Source organism: Astyanax mexicanus, chromosome 19 (genome assembly GCF_023375975.1).
Source record: "Astyanax mexicanus isolate ESR-SI-001 chromosome 19, AstMex3_surface, whole genome shotgun sequence".
Classification (NCBI taxonomy): Eukaryota; Metazoa; Chordata; class Actinopteri; order Characiformes; family Acestrorhamphidae; genus Astyanax; species Astyanax mexicanus.
The window spans coordinates 14970834-14991581 of record NC_064426.1 but is presented as its reverse complement, the minus strand read 5'-3'; the positions used below and the strand labels follow the sequence as shown (position 1 = coordinate 14991581).

The following is a 20748-nucleotide window of genomic DNA, read 5'->3' as shown; positions in this document are numbered from 1 at the left end:
ATAAGAACATACTGGCTGAAGCACTGCTGACACCAGCTACCAGTGCTTAAACTCAGCATGCTTCCCTAAAATCTGATGATACACTCTGATCATGTTATTAGTTACTAAAATATAATCCTTAATGGTTATTTAATGCTTTCACAATATTTTATGTTTTTAATTGTGATTAATTCTGTTAAAATGATTTTATTGTTGGTTTGTATTTGGTGTAAACAGACGCGTGTTCTGGTGACCCATGGGCTGAACTTCCTGCCCCAGGCTGATCTGATCCTGGTGATGGGGGACGGAGAGATCACAGAGACGGGATCGTACATCGAGCTGCTCAACAGGAGAAATGCCTTTGCTGACTTTGTTCAAACCTTTGCTGGAAATGAGCGTAAAGAAATTTCCACAAACAAAGGTAAGCTCAGAATGTCACACAAGTTTATAATCACATCACTACACTTTCCTCTTTTAGTTTATTTCACAGGAATGATGTTGGTGAATTTAAAGTGTTTCATTTCATTTCAGGCACCAGGAAATCAGTGTCTCGACTCAGCGTGGCAGACTTCTCTATTGACCTCTCTCAAGAGCAGCTCATCAGGTAAAACACACACAGCAGTAAATAGAAAACAAATTTCATAGTGGATACTAAGTAATTTATTGCATACTATAAAAGCAAAGGCTGCTGAATAATGCAGTGTATGTTTTTAGTAATATATGCTGGCTACTAATTCATGTATGTTGGATTCTTAATTTGTAGTAAATAATATAGTAGATTACAGATTACAGATTATTTAAAAAATCCTAGTGAATTGTAAAAAAAAATGATTGTGTCTACTTAATTCAAAGTGGATACTAAATAGTACATAGTGAGTACTGTATAATTCATTCAGTTACTGAATAATTCACAGTGGACACTAATCTTTTATAGTGGATACTATTAAATCATAGTAGTTACTGAATAAATTATAGTAGTTACAAAACTATTTATAGTAGATTCTCTGTAATTCCTAGTCAATACTGAATAATTTATAAAGTATAATCATGGTACATACTGAACAATTATAATGGATATTGGATAAATCATGGCAGATACCAGATAAATAGTAGCCACTAAATGAATAATAGTTGATGCTAATTCATTTAAATAAATGATATTATAGGCACACTAGGGAACCCTACAGGCCGAGAGTAAATGTTCACTGTCATGTTGTTTTCGCCTGGCCCCTTCCTCTAGCCAAGTATAACGTATTTTTTTAGACTATAAGGCGCACTTAAAATCCTTTAACTTTCCCAAAAATCGTCAGTGCTCCTTATAATGTGTTGCGCCTTAGGTATGAATTCTACCAGTCAGGTTATAAGGATCAGTAAATACACTCTGCTGAAGTTTAGCATTATACAGGAGTTCTCCAGCACCAAGGCTGGAGCAGCATTAGCGTTAGCTGCTAACCACACTGTTCACTGTTCAGAGGCGAGTATATCGGACTGTTGCCTGCTGCTAACCTTGACCAGCACTGCTGGAGCAGCATTAGCATTAGTCACTAACCGTGCTTAGTGCTAGTTATCTCTTTCAGCGTTTAGAGATGAGTATATCGGACTGTAGCCTGGTGCTGGTGGCTGGCGCAAGCAGTTAGTCACTAATGCTAATGCTGCTGCACCCAGCCTTTGTGGAAATCTGGAAATCTAAGCTTACTGTAAATAAACGGAAGTGCTTTACTCACTAAAATAAATCAGTTTCAATGGAATGAAAAGGCTGTTACCTAGGTTAGCTATTTAAACAACAATGTTTAGCCAGCGAGCTAACTAACTAATTAACTAGACAAACATCCCTACTAGCCACTTAGCTATCCAGCAACAGACTACATTCATAAAAACAGGTAAACAAACACCTTTACAAACTGACTACCATAGTAAAAACACAAACATGCACAGAAATAGAGAAATCAGCAGGCCTGCCTCTCGCTCTCTGTCAGGGGCATTTTGCTAGTATTGCTGTTAAGCAAGTCTGATTCTTGCGAAGCCTGAGACCTGTAAGCTGATGGGTGCCAAAGGCCAAGAGCTCCTCAACTTAAAAGCAAGGTTTTCCCCTTACAGAAAACAAGGACAGCCTAGAGAACCTTCATTCGACTTGTAATGAATCATTGACTCATCTAAAAGAGTACGAAACACATTGATTAACTGTAAAATGTTATGCTTACTGTTTTTCTGCAGTGGAGACATGGGAGGTGCTAACATTCAGACCATGGAGGCCTTGTCGGACTCTGAGCAGGAGCAGGACCAGGAGGAACTGGGTAAACTGACCGAGGCTGACAAAGCCCACACCGGCAGGGTGAGAAACACTGCCATGATAAACACACAAGCTGAAATGATTTACAAACACGCTGCATGAACTCACATCAGAAACAACAAACCATAAACAGAGGTTGACCACAGTGGGTCTGCTTTGAAGCTGAGGAGATTTACTGTCTCACTGTGAGCCAGGAGGATGAGGGAGCTGCAGTTCAGCCCCTCACAGTCTAAATTTAACCCATGATTACAGAGTTCTGGCTGCGTTCAATTGTTCTGAGCACCATAAACCCCACTCAACTGTGCACTAAATCACCTGTCCTTCCCTCATTCATGACATGTCCTCCAGGTGAAGCTGGAGATGTATGTGGAGTATTTCCGGACCATCGGCCTGGCCCTCATCGTCCCCATTGTCTTCCTCTACGCCTTCCAGCAGGCCGCCTCTCTGGGCTATAACTACTGGCTCCGGCTGTGGGCTGATGACCCAGTCATTAACGGCACTCAGGCTGATGCGGACGTGAAACTCGCTGTGTTCGGAGCTCTTGGTATCGCACAAGGTCAGTATTGTAAGCTTATGAGGGCCTATTAATAGACCTGTATCATACAAAACTGATTTCTTTTTCAATATATGTAATATGATAAATAAACTGTTTCATTTTTTCTGCAGTCCATATGTGGAGACTGAACAAAAAAATTAGCCTATTTTGGCTGATTCAGCCTACAGCAGTCATACTGAATTTATAAGCAGTGTTTTGGCCTGCTTTCCCCTACACTTAATATTATTCTCCCTGTTTAGTCATAATAGTGTCAGTGTAAACAATATTTTGACACTATTTGATATTAAACCCATTCAAACTTTGTAAATGAAGCTTTGAGGAAAATATGTATTACAATAATATAACGTGTATTATACCGCAGTTAGTACCGACCCTGCATTGTCATTGACTGAGAGGCGTTCTGTGAGTGCCATTATCAGCCGGTAATGCACTGTAACCGAAGCTCGCCTTGTATTACTCCGGCACATACAGGTAACCGAGCAACAATGCAGCGCTTTCAAACCAAACAGCGTAGCTACAAACAGATCAGCAGAGTGTTTATAACCAAACAGATCCTATTTTCTCGTCCTCTTTAACATTCTAACATTCTTTAATAAACAGCAATAATGGTATAATCGCAATAATACACTTATGGTTTGTGCTATAACATATAATATATTGGCAGTGTAGTGCTGATCTACGGCACTCAGTCTGCAGCCAAGTTACACGTTATAGCACTCCCTCTCGTGTAGTATTGTTTAATTACAATTATGGATATTAAAGATATTGCTGTACCAAAGCACATTTATTTATCACAGCTGAGTTACTGATGTAGGGATGCACATTTAAGTGGCCCATATTACAAATTTTTTATTATTAGTCCAATGTTGGATAATAAAAACCACACATACAATACAATGCAGATATATAAACAATGTTAAAATAATGTATATAAACTGCATCCATTAAAAAACAGTACAACAAAAAATATGACAGAAAGAAAAACATGAAATAATAAGGTAGGAAGTTTTTTTTTTTTTATTATTAATTTAAAAGCCATTTGACCAGTGGTAGGATGTGAGTCTTGGTCCTCCCAAGGTTTCTTCCTCCTCCTGCAGCTCTGAGGGAGTTTTTCCTTGCCTCCGCGCTCACTGGGGGTTCTGTATTCTGTATTCTCTATGTTTAATCTTTTGCCTGATTCTTTGTCCTGTAATGACGTTTCTGTAAGGCTGCTTTGTGCCAACACCAGTTGTAAAAAGCGCTATACAAATAAATTTGATTTGATTTGATTTGATATAAGTATAAATATAAAGAATCATTGAAAGAATGATTTATAATTAGAACGAAACTGATCAGCTGCATCAGTAGTATAGTTAACTATCAGTTCCATGCCAGAACCTAAACGAGGAGTTTTTAGTCAGTGCAAAATGTCTTTATATAGTAAGATATTTAATAAGGTATTAATAGCAGTAATAATAATATATAATCAATCTGCTGTCTCTTAACTTTCTCTCAAAAGTTTCCTTGCTCTGACTTTTTCTTATTGCTGTATCAGATGTATTATATTGAATGAAATTAGGAATTATTTGCATTGTTACATTAATGTTAATGTTATTAATATAGCTATCAAGCAATGGAAGCTATAGAACTGCAGTCCTAAATGACTAATCACTAATATACTTAAATATGTGTTTTTTTAGGGGTTGCTATTTTTGGCACCACAGTAGCTATCTCTCTGGGAGGCATCATTGCATCTCGCCATCTTCACATGGACCTGCTCAGTAATGCCCTGCACTCGCCCATGGCCTTCTTCGAGAGCACGCCCAGCGGGAATCTGCTGAACCGCTTCTCTAAAGAGGTTGATGCCATCGACTGTATGATCCCTGATGGCTTTAAGATGATGCTGGGGTACGTCTTCAAGCTTATGGAGGTCTGCATCATCGTGCTGATCGCCACACCTTTTGCGGGGCTGGTCATCCTGCCGCTGACTCTGTTCTACGTCTTCATCCAGGTGTGCATATGTACTGTAGTTCTCGCAGCAGAAGAGCGGTGTCTTAAAAAAAAAAAGCTCAGTTTCTATTTTTTATTACTACATTTAACAGATTCTTGTTTACTGTATTTATGTTTATTTCCGTGTGCTATAATGATATAATGAAATTTTACAAGAACTGGACTGAAGAATGGTTTAAATTATGTGGTTAGATTGGCTAGAACGGTTCCATGGCACTGAAAATAATAACTATAATGGACTTTGATCTCTCTCTCTCTCTCTCTTTCTCTCTCTCTCTGTGTTTTAGAGTTTCTACGTGGCTACTTCCTGCCAGCTTAGGCGCCTGGAATCAGTGAGTCGCTCACCCATCTACACGCACTTCAACGAGACGGTGCAAGGAGCCAGTGTAATCCGGGCATTTGGAGAGCAGCCTAGGTTTATCCTGCAGGCCAACGGCAGAGTGGACCACAACCAAACCTCTTACTTCCCCAGATTCGTGGCCACCAGGTCAGTGAGGTCACCTGACCACATAAATGGCCTGTAAACCTCTAAAACAGAGTTTCTTCTTCCAGAAATGGAAGTTTATGGTGACTGAGATTAGTGTATTCTCTTTCTTCTGTTTTTAATTTCTATTATATTAGTAGTAATATAGTATAAAGTAAATTATATTGACATGCCTGGGTTAGGAACTTGCATTGTGTGGTATGACTTTTGCCATGTACCATAAAAGTTAAAGAACAGCTGCTGGGCTCTGGGATATTTGTGCGGAGTCTTTAAATGCATTAAATGTGGATGTGATTTCTGCCAGTCACTTGTGTTTGCCTGGACAATTCTAGCCAAACGTTGCTAGTTAAAATTATTATTACACACACTGAGCTGTCCACTATAAGTGGTAATGTCTGCTGGTTAAATCCTTGCACAACTTGAAATGGTTAATCCCATCCATCTGGCACCCACTATCATGCCTTGCTCTAACTCTGTTAAATTCAGATGCCTTGCCACGAGCACACTGGCGGTTAGTATACTACTGTAAATAGTATAGGAAAGAATAGTATATTTGTATGCAACATACGTGTAACATATAACATATACACTATCTCATAACATTTTTAAACACCCCTTACGTTTTTGTAAATAATTAATTTTATCGTTTTGGTACAATGTATAGTAGCTAGTGTAAATTTGACTCAACACACAGTCATTAATGTCTAAACCACTGGCAACAAAAGTGAGTCCACCCCTAAATGAAAAATTTAGCCATTTTCCTTTCAGTGTTACAAAGTCTCAGGTGTGAATGGGGAGGAGGGCTGTTAAATTTGGCCTAATCGCGCTCACACTCTTATACTGGTCACTGTAAGTTCACTGTAAGGCACTTCATAGCAAAGAACTCTCTGAGTAATTGAAAAAAGATGGCCTTGGCTATAAAAAGTTTGCAGGCACCCTGAAACTAAGATACAGCACAATGGCCAAGGCCATACAACAGTTTAACAGGACAGGTTCTAATCAGAACAGGCCTACCCAGGGTCAACCAAAGAAGTTGAGTGCACATGTTAATTGTAATATCCAGAGATTGTGAGAATGTTAATTAAGATCCAGGCAGAGTGGTCCTTTTGCTGACCCGTTTTACTCAACTCTTTAACTCGATTCAGGTTCTGATGGGGATCTTAGAATAAGAATAAGACATGTGAAGAATGTCTTAAAAATTCTGCGCTTACACAATATTTAATAAACAAATTTGATAATTATCTCTGTCACAAATATGAAGTAATTATTGATGAATTATGAACTGCTTATTTTATATTCCTCTTTACTATAACAACACTGTACTGCAGTCTAAAATACTGGAAGTGTGTTTAGTAGTGTGTTTGCTCTGTGTGTAACCGGAGGTGTGTGCTGGTGTGACTGACGCTGTGCTCTGTGCAGGTGGCTGGCGGTGAATCTGGAGTTTCTGGGGAACCTGCTGGTTCTCGCTGCTGCTATCCTGTCTGTGACGGGTAAAGACACTCTGAGTCCGGGCATCGTAGGACTGGCCGTGTCACATTCTCTCCAGGTAGTTAAAATACAACTTCAAGAGTCATATTAACCATTACAAGCCCAATATAATTGCTGTTGTTTTACTATGTTATCTACTACCATTATCAGAAGAACATCAATGTCCAATAAAATAAACATGTATCTCTAAATCAGCAACTTTACAGAAGAGAGTTAAAACCTTCTTATTTTTCAATAAAAGTCAATCTAAAAAAAAGAGATTTTTCCGGTAATTTTTGAGAATTTCTATTGGTCCATTCGACAAGAACTGACACAGTGTGAGGAAAAGTTTGTGTGTTCAAAATATGTAGTAAATCTACTAAATTAGAGATACTTGATTTTCATTGGACAGTGACAATAATTACTCTCATGTTAAACATTACACTAACATGTATTTCACACAAAAGTTACATTCTGTAATGATGGGTTCAAGCCAGATTTTATGTTTAGGACCTATTTTAGTCTTAAAGCCAAAATATGGGAAAATCCATCTACAACATCATGTTGTTCCTACATTTATTAAAACACACCAAACATGTTAAAAATAAATTTTATTTAGGTAGAAATATGAAGACTGCTCTTACAGTAATAACGTTTTGTACAATACATCAATACTATAAATTCACCGCCATGCCAAAAATGATGGAATAGCAGTATGTAAATTGAACATTAAGTGTAAGCTCTGTGTTACTCCGCAGGTGACGGGAATTCTGAGCTGGATTGTTCGGGCCTGGACAGATGTGGAAAACAACATTGTTTCTGTAGAGAGAGTGAAAGAGTACGCAGAAACGCCTAAAGAGGTACAGCCCCAAAACTCTGCACACTAATTACTGTCCCCAGGTTTTTTTTTCTTACATTACTTTTACTTATAAAAGTAGTTTTGAAAGCATTACCTTTACACTTTTACACTTTTAATTGAGTAAAAAGCCTGAGGTTATACTACAACTTCTACAAAACTATTTTAAACTCTACTATCTATATGAATACTTTTGACACCGTTGTGAATGACCATGTCCAACCCTATGCTTCTCCACAGGCACCCTGGACCATAGAGAACAGATCTCTACCATCAGCCTGGCCACAGACCGGCAGCATTGAGTTCCAGCAGTACGGGCTGCAGTACAGGAGGGGTCTGGACTGGGCTCTGAAGGAAATCACACTGAACGTCCAAGAGAGAGAGAAGGTACTGGGACAGAAGAAAACACTGAGTTGGATGGATAAACTGCTTTTTGTTATTATTATTATTATTATTATTATTATTACATTTAACCTTACATATAACCTTACATAGTGTTGTTGCTGTTATGATAACTATTATTTACTTAATATTAATATTATTTATATTATCTTTCCAAAATTGACTATATAGTATGCTTAAGTTTTTATAATAAACAGGACAAATGCATGTATTTGTATATATTTAAATGCTAGTAATAATAATAATAATAATAATAATATTAAAAGTACAACACAATTATTTTATAGTCAGTTTGTTACAAATGAATTAAATACTACTACTTTTACTTATTATTAATTATTTCTACAATACACAATGCACCTAATAATTCTAATTAAATGACATAAATGAATGATATGATTTAAATGTATAATAAATTTTACTATAAAAGTACTACCTTAATAAATTGCAACTCTTATTATTGCTGCTGTTGTTATTGTTGTGTATTATGTTATGTATGTAATATTATAGTAGTGTTTTATTAAATAATCTCTCTGTTTCTGGGAGGTGGGGATCGTTGGGAGGACAGGTGCAGGGAAATCTTCTCTCGCTCTCGGAATCTTCCGGATTCTGGAGGCGGCGAAGGGTGAGATCTACATCGACAGGGTCAACATCGCCCAGATCGGCCTGCAGGACCTAAGGTCCCGCATCACCATCATCCCACAGGTACCCCCCCCCCCCCCATGCTTCACACACACCAGAACAGAACTTGTTCAGACTATATTCACTCAAAAGTGACACTTTGTTTTAGTGCTAGAACCAGGTTCTGTTCTAATTCTCCTGTTCTCTGTATATCCAGTAGCATTATACTGAGGGTAATATTGTAATATTACAGTGTGTAACCTATTTATTGTTCTGCTGTAGGACCCAGTTCTGTTTTCCAGTTATCTGTACATCAGTCAGTATCAGTATAATAAGGGTAATATTGTAATATTACAGTGTGTAACCTGTTTATTGTTCTGCTATAGGACCCAATTCTGTTCTCCGGTTCTCTGCGGATGAATCTGGACCCGTTCGATGGTTACTCTGATGAGGACATGTGGAGAGCTCTGGAACTCGCTCATCTGAAGAACTTTGTGTCCGGCCTGCCAGACAAACTGAACCACGAGTGTTCAGAGGGAGGAGAGAACCTGAGGTACAGAACACAGAACATCTCTTCTTTCAGTTTTGTTCTCTTACAGGTTTCTCTTTATCTGTCTTTTTTGCTAAATTAATAAACTGCTGCTCTTTGTGTGTGTGTGTGTGTGTGTGTGTGTGTGTGTGATCAGTCTGGGTCAGAGGCAGCTGGTGTGTTTGGCTCGAGCTTTACTGAGGAAGACGAAGATTCTGGTTCTGGACGAGGCGACGGCAGCTGTGGATCTGGAGACGGACAACCTGATCCAGTCCACCATCCGCACTCAGTTTGAGGACTGTACTGTTCTGACCATCGCCCACCGTCTCAACACCATCATGGACTACACCAGGTAACACACACACACACACAGTTAAATTTATTGATCAGCTGTGGTATTGAACTAATACTGATATAATTTAGATTAACAATCTTTCTGAACAGGGTTTAATCAATACAAATACAAAACAGGTCGAAGACTGTATTATTGCTGAGGTGGGAACACCAGAGGGACCAGTAAGACACAGTCTTAGGCTGTTTTCACACCTAGCGTTCATTTTCTCTGGTCCCAGTCAGATAAATGAAGTCAGTGAGTTAATGAAGTCAGAGTGTTTCCCTTCAATCCTAAATGCACCAAAATGTATCACAAACCATGTGAGAGCATTCACTTTCTGATCAGATGAGACAGGATCTTGAGAAAGCAGAAAGAAGTAAATAGAGAAAGAAGGTCCAGGGTTTGTTCTGGACTAATGCATATTTCTGTACAGCAGAGATGGCATTTTTTCATACCTGCAGTAATTATCTGGGTAATATATACAACTATACTAGTGCACGTGAAAACAATTTAAACTTTTATTTCAGTGAAACTAAATGTGAAACTCATATACAGTATTATAGAAACGCATGACACACAGAGTGATCTATCTAAAGCATTTATTTATTTTATTGTTGAAGATTATGGCCAAAAAAAACCCAAAAAATCAGTGGCTCAGAAATTTAAAAAAATATATAGGTCCAATTGGTACTTTCTGCAGTGTGGGCAGTGTGCCAGGTCCTGCTGGAAAATGAAATCCAATCTCTTTAAGCAGAGGGAAGCATGTAGTGCTGTAAGATTTTCCGGAAAAAACACTGCGCTGACTTTAGACTTGATATAACACAGTGGATCAACACCAGCAGATGACATTGCTCTGAGTGTTTTACTGTAATACTGTTTCAACACACTGGAAACCAGACGGTATCTGACTGAATTTGTCTCTCTCAGGGTGATCGTAATGGACAATGGCTACATCACAGAGATGGACTCTCCTACAAACCTCATCGCTCAGAGAGGCCAGTTCTACTGCATGTGCAGAGAAGCTGGATTAGCGTGAGCAAAGCCACAGGAGCTCATCATCCTTAGGAGTCTGTGACGGAACAGGAAAACAAATTTTTTCAAGGAACATGGCTCAAAACATCACAGGAAATACTGAAAAAGATTGTTTAGAGTGTTTAAAAGGAAAGACCCTGACAGGTTCTGGTTCTGCACACAGGTGTCTGATTCTGAGGTGCTAAAGGAAAATACAGACCTTCTGGTACACAGCCAGTGAGAAGAATTTTCCTGGACTGTTACTTTACTGAGCAGATGAAGTTTCATTCAGTGTGTGGTGTTTTCACCCTAACAGCAGCACTGAGAGAACTAGTATAGGACCGGTTCCCCAGACCTAGATTAAGCCGAATTCTAGGATGCAGTTTCCCAGACAGGGATTAAGCCTAGTCTTGGACTTGGACACAGCATTATGAATGGAGTCTAGGACTAGGCTTAATCCCTTTCTGGCAAACCGACTCTACATGTTTAGCAAAACTTGTAGCAATGGTGGATCCATCTTCAATACATGTAAATAGATGGAAAACCTATTGTAGACAGTTCCATTAAGATCCGTTCATGTCGAGAATTAAGGTTTTTAAAGGGTGTAGACTGAAAGGAATTTCTGATGGTGATTCATCATCTGCACTGCACTTTAGATCAGGACTACACTCTTTAGAAAAAAAAGGTTCTCCAATGAAGGAAATGGTTCCACACAGAACCATGACAAAGAACGTTTTAATGCTTAAAGTGTAACAGGTTTAAGTGTAAAAGGGCTTTCCCTGCAGTTGCAGACTATAATTCATGTTTACAGCACTACCCCTCCCCTCCCAGCACAAATCTACTCGTGCATCTGTTTACGAGTGGAAAGGGCATTTGGCATTTGGAATGGTATATTGTAATGCCTAGACATACTACAGTCTGTTTATATGATGCAGGGAGTTATCATAGGTTGTTCCTACTCTTCATTTGGTAGATAGATTATCACTGTAGAACAGCTAGCATAGCAGAGAAGCTATGCCACCTTCATCAAAACTGAAGTTAAGAACGTAAGGCTATTGCAATATTTGTGAATCTGGAACAGATCTGAGTTTTCTTAATCATGTTAATATAACATATTACAGTGCGAAGCAATATTATTCATTGTTCTAGCTCATTACTAGCATTGACTGCAAAGGATATATTAGTCAGATAGTAGTGCCTTTGTACTTTTCTGCATTGACTATCACAGAATTTAAAGGAGAACTTTAAACTGTAAAATAGACTTTTGGTGTAATAAAACATAATAAAAAGTAGTTACCTTTGATTAATAGCCCACCACCGTTCTCCCACAGCTTCCTGAGATCTAGTAATTTTGTTCTTTTTGCCCAGCACTCTGTACAACAGCCATATCAGGGCATATTTTCCCCCAATAAATCGCTTTTTACACCGTTATCCTATTACACCTCAACTAAGTGGTGCAATGATTTTGAAGCTGTAATTTTATTTCTTTTCTTCTTAAGAGTAATCAAGAAAACTACCTAGTGTCCCTTTAAATGGTTTCTTCTTTAGGCTGGACCACCAACAAATGCCTACATTCTGAGCATATAGGGTTTTTTTGACTAAAACAAGAGCTGTAACCCTCTTGGTGCTGTTTAAAACATTTAAAATCTCTTCATGTCAGTTTCCCAGACAGGGATTAAACCTAGTTTTGGACTACACAACATTTTAAATAGAGAATATAGTCTAAGATTAGGCTTAATCCCTGTCTAAGAAAGAGGGAACACACATATAAAAAAAAAATAAAAAAACAGTTAACATTCCACCATTATAACAGATATATAATATTGCACTACACTACAAAGTGCAATATGCACAGCTGTGTGCAAATATCTGTGCATCCCTAGTCAAATGGTATGGGAAGGGGTGACAGACCAAATTAGGTGCTGAAAAAAAATGACATATAAAAACATTAATGCAATAATCTGCAGTGAAAACACCATTAAATCTAGACGACTCTTTAAAACTGTATTTTTGTACTTAAATGTCAGGGATAATAATAATAATGTTACAGTATTCATGAAATGAACGTATGTGTTTATGTAGAACAGAACAATGTGTGCAGGTGTATCAGTATCAGTATCAGCGCTCATATGTTTTCAGTAGCCTTCATGAATTCCTCAGTCAGGAACTGCTGGAACAGGACCACAGCCATCCGGAAGCTGCTGAAGATCTGTGCACGGATTCAGAGTTATTTACTGTAAACGAGCGCTCGACACTAACCTGGCAGCTGCAGACTTCCCGAATTCCTAAACAAGGCTGGAAATCCTTTAAATTAATATTTATACTGTATTATATCTGTGTATTTTTGTATATTTACTTTATAAGAGTGTAAAACTGTTTATATCTCTATGGACAGCAATAATTAATATTGAATAAAAAAAATTAAAATGTTTTTTTGGTTGTTCTTTTTTTTTCTGTTTACCTGTAAACTTTTAAATGGACATGTTATCGGATAATAAGGAAACATGTTCAAACACTGTCATTTCTTATTAGCAGAGCTAAACCAGTATTTTCTTATTAGAAACTGTGCAGTATCTGATGGTAATCTGTGTGGGTGTGGCTTCTGACTGGGCCTGCTGCTCAATCCCTAACACACATTTAGCTTTTGAAGTGACCAGGAAAACTTACCTGCTACACAGCCTAAAAAGGCATTTGTCAAAAAAAAGCACAATGACCAAAGATGGAATAAAATGAGAGTAAATGTTGGCATTGTGTTCCACGGATGGAGAAGAAACACTACAAGGCTCCTGAACACGTTAGCTAAGCTACTTCAGCCAGGTAGCTTAAGTTTACTAGGGACAGGCATTTTAATTAATTTAAGAACTGGGTGATCTCGTTCATATCAGTGGTCTGTGTGCCAGGTTAGCTAAAGTGATCTGGACTATGCTGGCTAGTGCACACATGCAGGCAGTCACAGCGGAGGAGCAGACTGTCCTATCTGATTACTACCTCTGCAGTGACGAGTATTTTAAAAATATACTCCAGATATTGCTAGTTAGAGCTAACGGTAAACTTTACTCATATCCATTCCTAGCAGTTATCTACTGTTTTACCGCTATTTAGCTGTTTATTTCTAGTCTTTCAGATGATTTCACAAGGGGGAGGGCGGGGTTTGGACGGTCACGCGGCCCCGCCTCCCACCTCTGCCGCGCCAGTTCTGGCTTCACTTTGCCTCTTCTGCGCAAGCACACGCAAGATGGCAGCTTCCATTTCGGCAATATAGACCACTTAAGTCGTAAGTTATTTTGCAGTCCTCGTACGGCTTTCGTGTCTAAGTCGTAATGAGAAAAATGCTAACTTTAAGCTAATGCTTCAGCGGAGTGAACTGAACCGCTGTAGACATTATTGAAAGAGTTTTCACCGGTTTAAATGCTTTAAATGATCCTCTGTGAAAAAGCATAATAATCCAAAACGTGATCTGTCCGGGGTCATTTCTAGCCGCTGTGCTGTGACGTCAGTTAAGCATTAGCTTAAAGTTAGCATTTTTCTGTTTACTCCCCTTAAACGATCTAGAAATTCAGAGGATCCAGTGATATTTAGGGGGTAAATGTACACAGAATAAAACGTACAGGAGTCTGAACATATTTATTTACCACAGAATGTGACAGAGGCCAGTTTTTAAAAAAAGCCCATTCAAATCTCGTATTGACTTGAACCGTTTAGACACAGAACCACAAAGAGACCCCAAATATGGGCATAAACAACATGGCTCAGACCACAAAATGACGATAAGACTTCAGTGGTCTATATGGCTTCAAAACACCATACTGTAAGTGAATGGGGTCGTCCTGTGCGTACTTAAATACACTCTATGGTTCCATCCTGTTGTTTATTATATCATGATTTTAACCATAATATATTAAGTCATGATCCAGCAATAAGAAACAAACATAAATGATTTGCTCACTGAATTTATCTGAATTTAATTTTGAACTTGCTATCAATACTTAGAAATGGATCTGGGCTCTTATGCATAATTCATTATGTTACACACCAGTGATCCTACGTCTGATTTCACCCACCACTGTGAAGTGGTGCTTTGCATGACTGACACTGCGAGTTCTGAACGTCCCAAAAAAAAAAAAAGAAAAAAAGATGGGCCACCAAAAACAAATTAAAGCTTTAACATCTTGTTACAAAAGTGTTTATTTATTTTTAACTCTTTACATTTTGATTCATGAAAGTAAGCACACTTAAAAACTAGTGCGTGTATATTATACAAATATCAAATTATAGTCATACGCTTACAAATAATATAAATATGTAACAAATCAGGTGTCGTACTCAAAACACAACAACGATGTGATTTTAAAGGTCTGTACAGAAGACAGAGCAGAGACGCGTCTCACTGACTGACCTTCAGTACAGTACGAAAAAGGCTAGCTGTTTATGTGTTGCTGCACCAGAGAGAGAAAACACCTCGACACACACACACACACACACACACACACACACACACACAAATCAGGCCACAAAAGGTGACCTGTGCTGACCCTCATGTACAAATATGGATATGAATAACTTGTCTGGACTGACTCCGCCCTCCAGCAGCGAGTCAGCAGTGCTGGAGCTGATCTGCAGAGGGAGCGCTTTCTTTTGGTTAAAACAAACAACAACTAAAACTCAGAGAAATGAGATATAAATATAGAAAAGGGTTAAATGAGGCATCTAAATAAAGATTACATTCAGAATGAAAGGAGGAGGCAGATCAGTTTTGAAGAACGTGGAGTTTTTAGGGTTCAGTTCTTTTCTGAGAGCTGCTCAGGGAGCAGAGCATCACCTAAACACCCAGCCACTTCAGACAGTTAGTAGTTAATCTGTGTAAGAGATTACTTATTGATGTGACTTAATTAGAACCCTATTTATTTATTTATTTATAATATACACAAAGTGTTTAATTCCAAAATGTTATCACAGTTCTGTGTATAAAGATTCTGAAAAGAAGTAAGTCTAAGATATTGTATTGTATATGTCCACTCCAATTATGGCATATTATGGCATCATAAAAAAAAAAAAAAAAAATACATAAAGCATTTTGGAATGAATCACAATTATATATAAAATATAGTGTTGCTATATATTTTTTCATTTACAGTAAATGAATGTCAGTAAATAAATAAAAATATATGTAAATAAACAGCGGCTGTATTTTTTTGTTTGTTAAAATAATAGTACATTATTACAGCTATATACACAATATTAGTCCATATTAATATTAGTTTATGTACCAGTGCAGTAGTTCAAGCTCTCAATACTCCAACACTACATCTAATACACCACCAATTTTACTATTAATAGAAAAAATACAAGAAAAAGGTGAATTATAATCTGTAAATTACTTTAGTATAGAACTCATATGTTTATGTTCAGTCTGCAGATTCAGATCTGAAAATTACTGAAATCTACTCTGATCTGCTTTGACGTGTGTAAATAAAGTCAGGGAGTTTCTTTGATGATCAGCAGTTTTTAAGTGATGCTCTGAGGAACCCGGATCTCTCTCAGATTAAACCTTTGGAGAACTTCTAGATTCTTGGTTTTCAAGTCTTTGGCTTGGCTCCAAGCCCCGTGTGTGTAATGGACAGTGCTGAGGGAGGTAGGCCAGACGGCGGCGCTGGCGCTCGTCGCTCTGACATCATTAACATTGCACAATAAGAAAGATCTGTTTGTTCTGAACTCAAAAACAGTCCAACTAAAAAAAAAACCAACCACCACCATCACACAGCCTCTCGCTCGGGAACCACGCTCGAGTCTGACTCATGCGGTTCACCCCCAACTCACCTTTCAAAGATAAACAAACAAACAGGCATCCAAAAATAGCTTAAGTCTTAAATCAAACTTTTTTTTTTTCTTCCTTCAAAACCTTACTAAAGCATCTCTCTAGTGTGAGCTGCTAGTGAGCAGCAGAGGCTCACAGTAGGGGGCGCTACAGTAACAGCTACTCCAGCAGCAGATAAAACAAAGAAATAATGAAACAAAAGGACTCTAGTGGAGCTCAGGCTGCCAATCAGTGGTTTCCAATCAGTGGTTACCACGACTCAGGCTCCACCCACAGCGGTGTTTCAGAACTAGCACAGTTCTACACTGAGGCTCTTTTATCAGACCAAACCGGAGTCTTTGGCCATCTTATAGAAAATTCCTTTCTTGGCGATGAGACTGGCAGGTGAATCAAACTCTGCCATCTTGCCTTTATCTAGAACCAGAACCCTGCAGGAATACAAACATGAACATTATTAGTTACACTGTGAAATACAGACAGATAGATGAGATGAAAAAATAAATAAATAAATAAATAAATAAATAAACAGGACAACCCATGAAAACTTGTTTCTATTTTTCATAATTAAACATGAATATTTTGGCTTCATTAGAACAAAACTAAGAGATGGAGGTCTTGAAACTAAACACAATGCAACTCCCCTTACATGTATTACTACCTTAAATGTCTGAAGTTAAAATGTAATTAAAAAAACAAATATTGAAATGTATTAATACAACCTGTGTGTGTGTGTTACCTGGTGTAGTCCATGATGGTGTTGAGACGGTGGGCGATGGTCAGAACAGTACAGTCCTCAAACTGAGTGCGGATGGTGGACTGGATCAGGTTGTCCGTCTCCAGATCCACAGCTGCCGTCGCCTCGTCCAGAACCAGAATCTTCGTCTTCCTCAGTAAAGCTCGAGCCAAACACACCAGCTGCCTCTGACCCAGACTGACCACACACACACACACACACACACACACACACACACACACACACACACACACACACACACACACACACACACACACAGACACAGACAGACAAAGCAAGTTCTTAATATTTACTGATTAGTACTACAGAAGCTATTTCAAGCCTATTAAATGTTACAATATGTTATTGTTACTTTTTTCATTTTTTAAATAATTTTAATAGAGATAATCTGGTTAAATAAAGGATAACAAAATAAAATAACATTAATCAGTAAAGTGGACATAAGGAGAGGAACCTGTAATAAAAGAACAAAACTGAAACATGTTCTGTACCTCAGGTTCTCTCCTCCCTCTGAACACTCGTGGTTCAGTTTGTCTGGCAGGCCGGACACAAAGTTCTTCAGATGAGCGAGTTCCAGAGCTCTCCACACGTCCTCATCAGAGTAACCATCGAACGGGTCCAGATTCATCCGCAGAGAACCGGAGAACAGAACCGGGTCCTAATGAACAGTTACAGCAGTGGTTTTAGTGCATTGTGTATTTACATTAAATAATAATAAATTAGTTTAGCATGGGCATGTGTGCGCACGCGTTTGTGTATGTGCGCATGTGTATAAGACCTGTGGAATGATGGTAATGCGTGAGCGGAGATCATGGAGGCCCAGATTAGCGATGTTTACTCCATCGATGCAGATCTCTCCCTGCGCTGCCTCAATGATGCGGAACAACCCGAGTGTCAAAGATGATTTCCCTGCACCTGTTCTTCCCACAATTCCCACCTGAAACACACACAGTTAAAAAGTTCATTTCAACTAGGGCTGGGTATCGAAATTTGATACTAAGAAGGCAATGACAGGAAGATCTCGGAACTACCGAAAGGTTCAAAAAATCTGGTGTCTTTTCTTCATACTTTGCATCATGAAATGCGTAAAAAAGTGCCAAATGTGGAGAGTGCATATAGCAAGGTAAACAAAACCAATGTTCAATTGTTTGGTAAAATTTACAGCTCTAAAACTCAAAGAGATAGAGCCTAAGTTATAAAGATACAGCATTGAGTGATAGGTAAAGCTTATTTTATTATTTTATTAGGCTCCGCTACAGGCAGTCTATATGCACACTCTGTATTGCTCTAAAACCAGGAAAAAAGAAACAATATGGAAATGTAGGGTTTTTCACCTTTTCTCCACCCTCAATTATGACTGTGATGTCATGGATGGCCAGCTCCAGGTCCTCTCTGTACCGCAGGCCAAAGTTTCGGACCTCGATGTGTCCAGCAGTTGGCCAGCCAGCAGGAACTGAGGACTGCTCCAGCTTCCACTCAGCCTGAGGAACAGACACCAGTGTTAGACATCAGACAACACACAGCTCACAGTGAGTGATGCAGTGTCATTTCAATGCCTCTTGCTGACACTTGCTTAAACCACATGAACCATTTCCTGTACTAAGATGAACATGTATAGGACAAAGAAAATATCTGGGAGTGTCTTGCACCTTGTGTAAAAGGGCTCAAGCATGAAAAAACCTTAGGTTAAATCCTTAATCCTCCTTCTGATTCATGTTTGGTTTTATCAGTTTGTCTCAAAAAAGGTAATCAAAATATAATAATATAATTATAATATAAGTAAATATATTTAAATGTATAATGCTTATTCTGATCATTTCTGACAGTCTGCTCTATTCACCTCTTTTTCCGTGTCTTCGTACTCCTTTACCCTCTCCACAGCCACGATGTTGGTCTCCACCTCAGAGGACATCCTCACCAGCCAGTTCAGAGAGGCAGTTACCTGGAAGAACAATTGATCCCATTAGGAGGAGGGCTAGGTATTGTTTAAAAAAATATAAAATAAAATAAAAACAGGGATAATAATTTTTACACTTGCTTTACAGCATAACTTTACCTGCTTAAACTACAAATATTTTTCCCTAAGCATACTGCTGGATGCAGTTCAGTTTTTCAGAGTTGTTTTAAGAAATATCATCATTAGGCTGACAAAATTAAATTAGCACTTAAAGCACTTAAAATGGTATTATAATCATAAATTATGCTAGTAGTAATAAAAGTGTAGCGTGGTTTAGGTTGGCAGACTAGATCTTTTTTTTTTACTTTTTTATAATATTTCGGGGGAGAGAAAGAGAGAGAGAACACTAATGAGCGGGAGAGTGAGAGACAGACAGAATGGTGTGTGATAGAGAGACAGATCAAGCGTCTGAGAAGTTTCAGCACGGTGACGCTGCATTGACTGCGTTTCTGTTCGTGCTCTTCGTTGAGGTGGTGAGCATCCAACATCCTGACCTCACTAATATGAATGTTGCTTAATGTAAATGATGCAAATCCTTACAGCAGTGCTTCATAATCTTGTCTGGATATTAGAAACAGTTACACAAACAAAAGCAGGATGAACAGTTGTGTAATATGCTTGTTTAAAAAGAAACAATAAGTGAGCAGATGTATATTTTTTTTTATACAGTGCAATTTATCATGATTTAAATGATCAAACACTATTTATTATATTACGCAATTTACCTGTAGGGCGTAGGAAATGGACAGCCCCATAATGCCGGGACTCAGATTGGCTCTGGCCATCACAGCAAACAGTGCAGCAAACGTTACAATACAGTTACCCACAAACTCCAACCGCACAGCCAACCACCTGGAAACACACAACGATTCAAAAATGAATATTTTATGACAATAATTTACATTTTTTGCTGTTTAAAACTTGAATGATGCATGTCCTAGCGGTTCGGAAATCAGTCTTTATATATTTAGGTCTGTATATATATATATTTTTTTTTTCCTGCAACTTGGTGGATTATATGTACTTTGAATGCACCGGGAAAAGTTTACAACACACAATCCAAAGTGTTATTTATTTTAAAGTATATATTTAAGTTAAAAGAACACTCCAGTTTTAAAGAATTTGAATTTTCAGTTATGTGATTATTCAGGCTTTAAAAAGTTTTTTTTAATACAGTGTTTTCTTTACATTATACAATATTTGAAATCCCTCCGTTATGTACAATTTGTTTCTACAAATACATTTTAGGTGAACACATTTTGTAGTCGCAATGACATGAGCATGTGTGTGTGTGTGTGTGTGTGTGTGTGTGTGTGTCTGTGCGTGTGTGTGAGTCTGTGTCTGTCTGTGTGTGTGTGCGTATGTGTGTGTTGAGACCTGTTGGCGACTATGCTGGGGAAATAGGCCTTCTGGTTGTGGTCCACTCTGCGGTCACTCTCCCCAATAAAGCGCTGTTGCTCACCAAACGCCCGAATTACACTAGTACCCAGCAGCGTCTCGTTAAAGTGAGTATACACCGGAGAACGACTCACTGACTCCAGACGCTTCAGCTGCCTTGAGGACGCCACATAGAAACGCTGAAACAGAGACAGCAATTAAAAAAAAAAAAAAAAAAAGTGAGAACAGGCATGAGTGAGACTCATGCAGGAATATATAAATATTGGGACCGAAAACAATAAAAGTGTTTGGCAATAACATTATGTG

The 20748-nt window shown here is 38.3% G+C and overlaps 2 protein-coding genes across 4 annotated transcripts in view; one reads left to right on the top strand and one right to left on the bottom strand.

Moving 5' to 3' along the window:
- The window catches only part of LOC103043664 (multidrug resistance-associated protein 1), a 65696-nt gene extending 52747 nt beyond the window's left edge, over window positions 1-12949 (top strand). For both annotated transcript variants that reach the window (XM_007235342.4, XM_022665890.2), the window contains exons 19-31: window positions 217-400; window positions 511-583; window positions 2194-2311; window positions 2618-2825; window positions 4505-4815; window positions 5102-5301; window positions 6718-6844; window positions 7524-7625; window positions 7862-8008; window positions 8570-8728; window positions 9031-9197; window positions 9331-9525; window positions 10435-12949. In XM_007235342.4, the coding sequence (XP_007235404.3) occupies window positions 217-400; window positions 511-583; window positions 2194-2311; window positions 2618-2825; window positions 4505-4815; window positions 5102-5301; window positions 6718-6844; window positions 7524-7625; window positions 7862-8008; window positions 8570-8728; window positions 9031-9197; window positions 9331-9525; window positions 10435-10543 (2100 nt within the window). In that variant the 3' untranslated portion in view covers window positions 10544-12949. The remainder of the gene's footprint in view (window positions 1-216; window positions 401-510; window positions 584-2193; window positions 2312-2617; window positions 2826-4504; window positions 4816-5101; window positions 5302-6717; window positions 6845-7523; window positions 7626-7861; window positions 8009-8569; window positions 8729-9030; window positions 9198-9330; window positions 9526-10434) is intronic.
- A 1736-nt stretch (window positions 12950-14685) lies between these two features.
- The window catches only part of abcc1 (ATP-binding cassette, sub-family C (CFTR/MRP), member 1), a 43552-nt gene continuing 37489 nt past the window's right edge, over window positions 14686-20748 (bottom strand). For both annotated transcript variants that reach the window (XM_049467883.1, XM_007235343.3), the window contains 8 exons: window positions 20422-20621; window positions 19770-19896; window positions 18928-19029; window positions 18422-18568; window positions 17866-18024; window positions 17579-17745; window positions 17070-17264; window positions 14686-16761 (listed from right to left, as the gene is read on the bottom strand). In XM_049467883.1, coding sequence (XP_049323840.1) covers window positions 16653-16761; window positions 17070-17264; window positions 17579-17745; window positions 17866-18024; window positions 18422-18568; window positions 18928-19029; window positions 19770-19896; window positions 20422-20621 — 1206 coding nt within the window. In that variant the 3' untranslated portion in view covers window positions 14686-16652. The remainder of the gene's footprint in view (window positions 16762-17069; window positions 17265-17578; window positions 17746-17865; window positions 18025-18421; window positions 18569-18927; window positions 19030-19769; window positions 19897-20421; window positions 20622-20748) is intronic.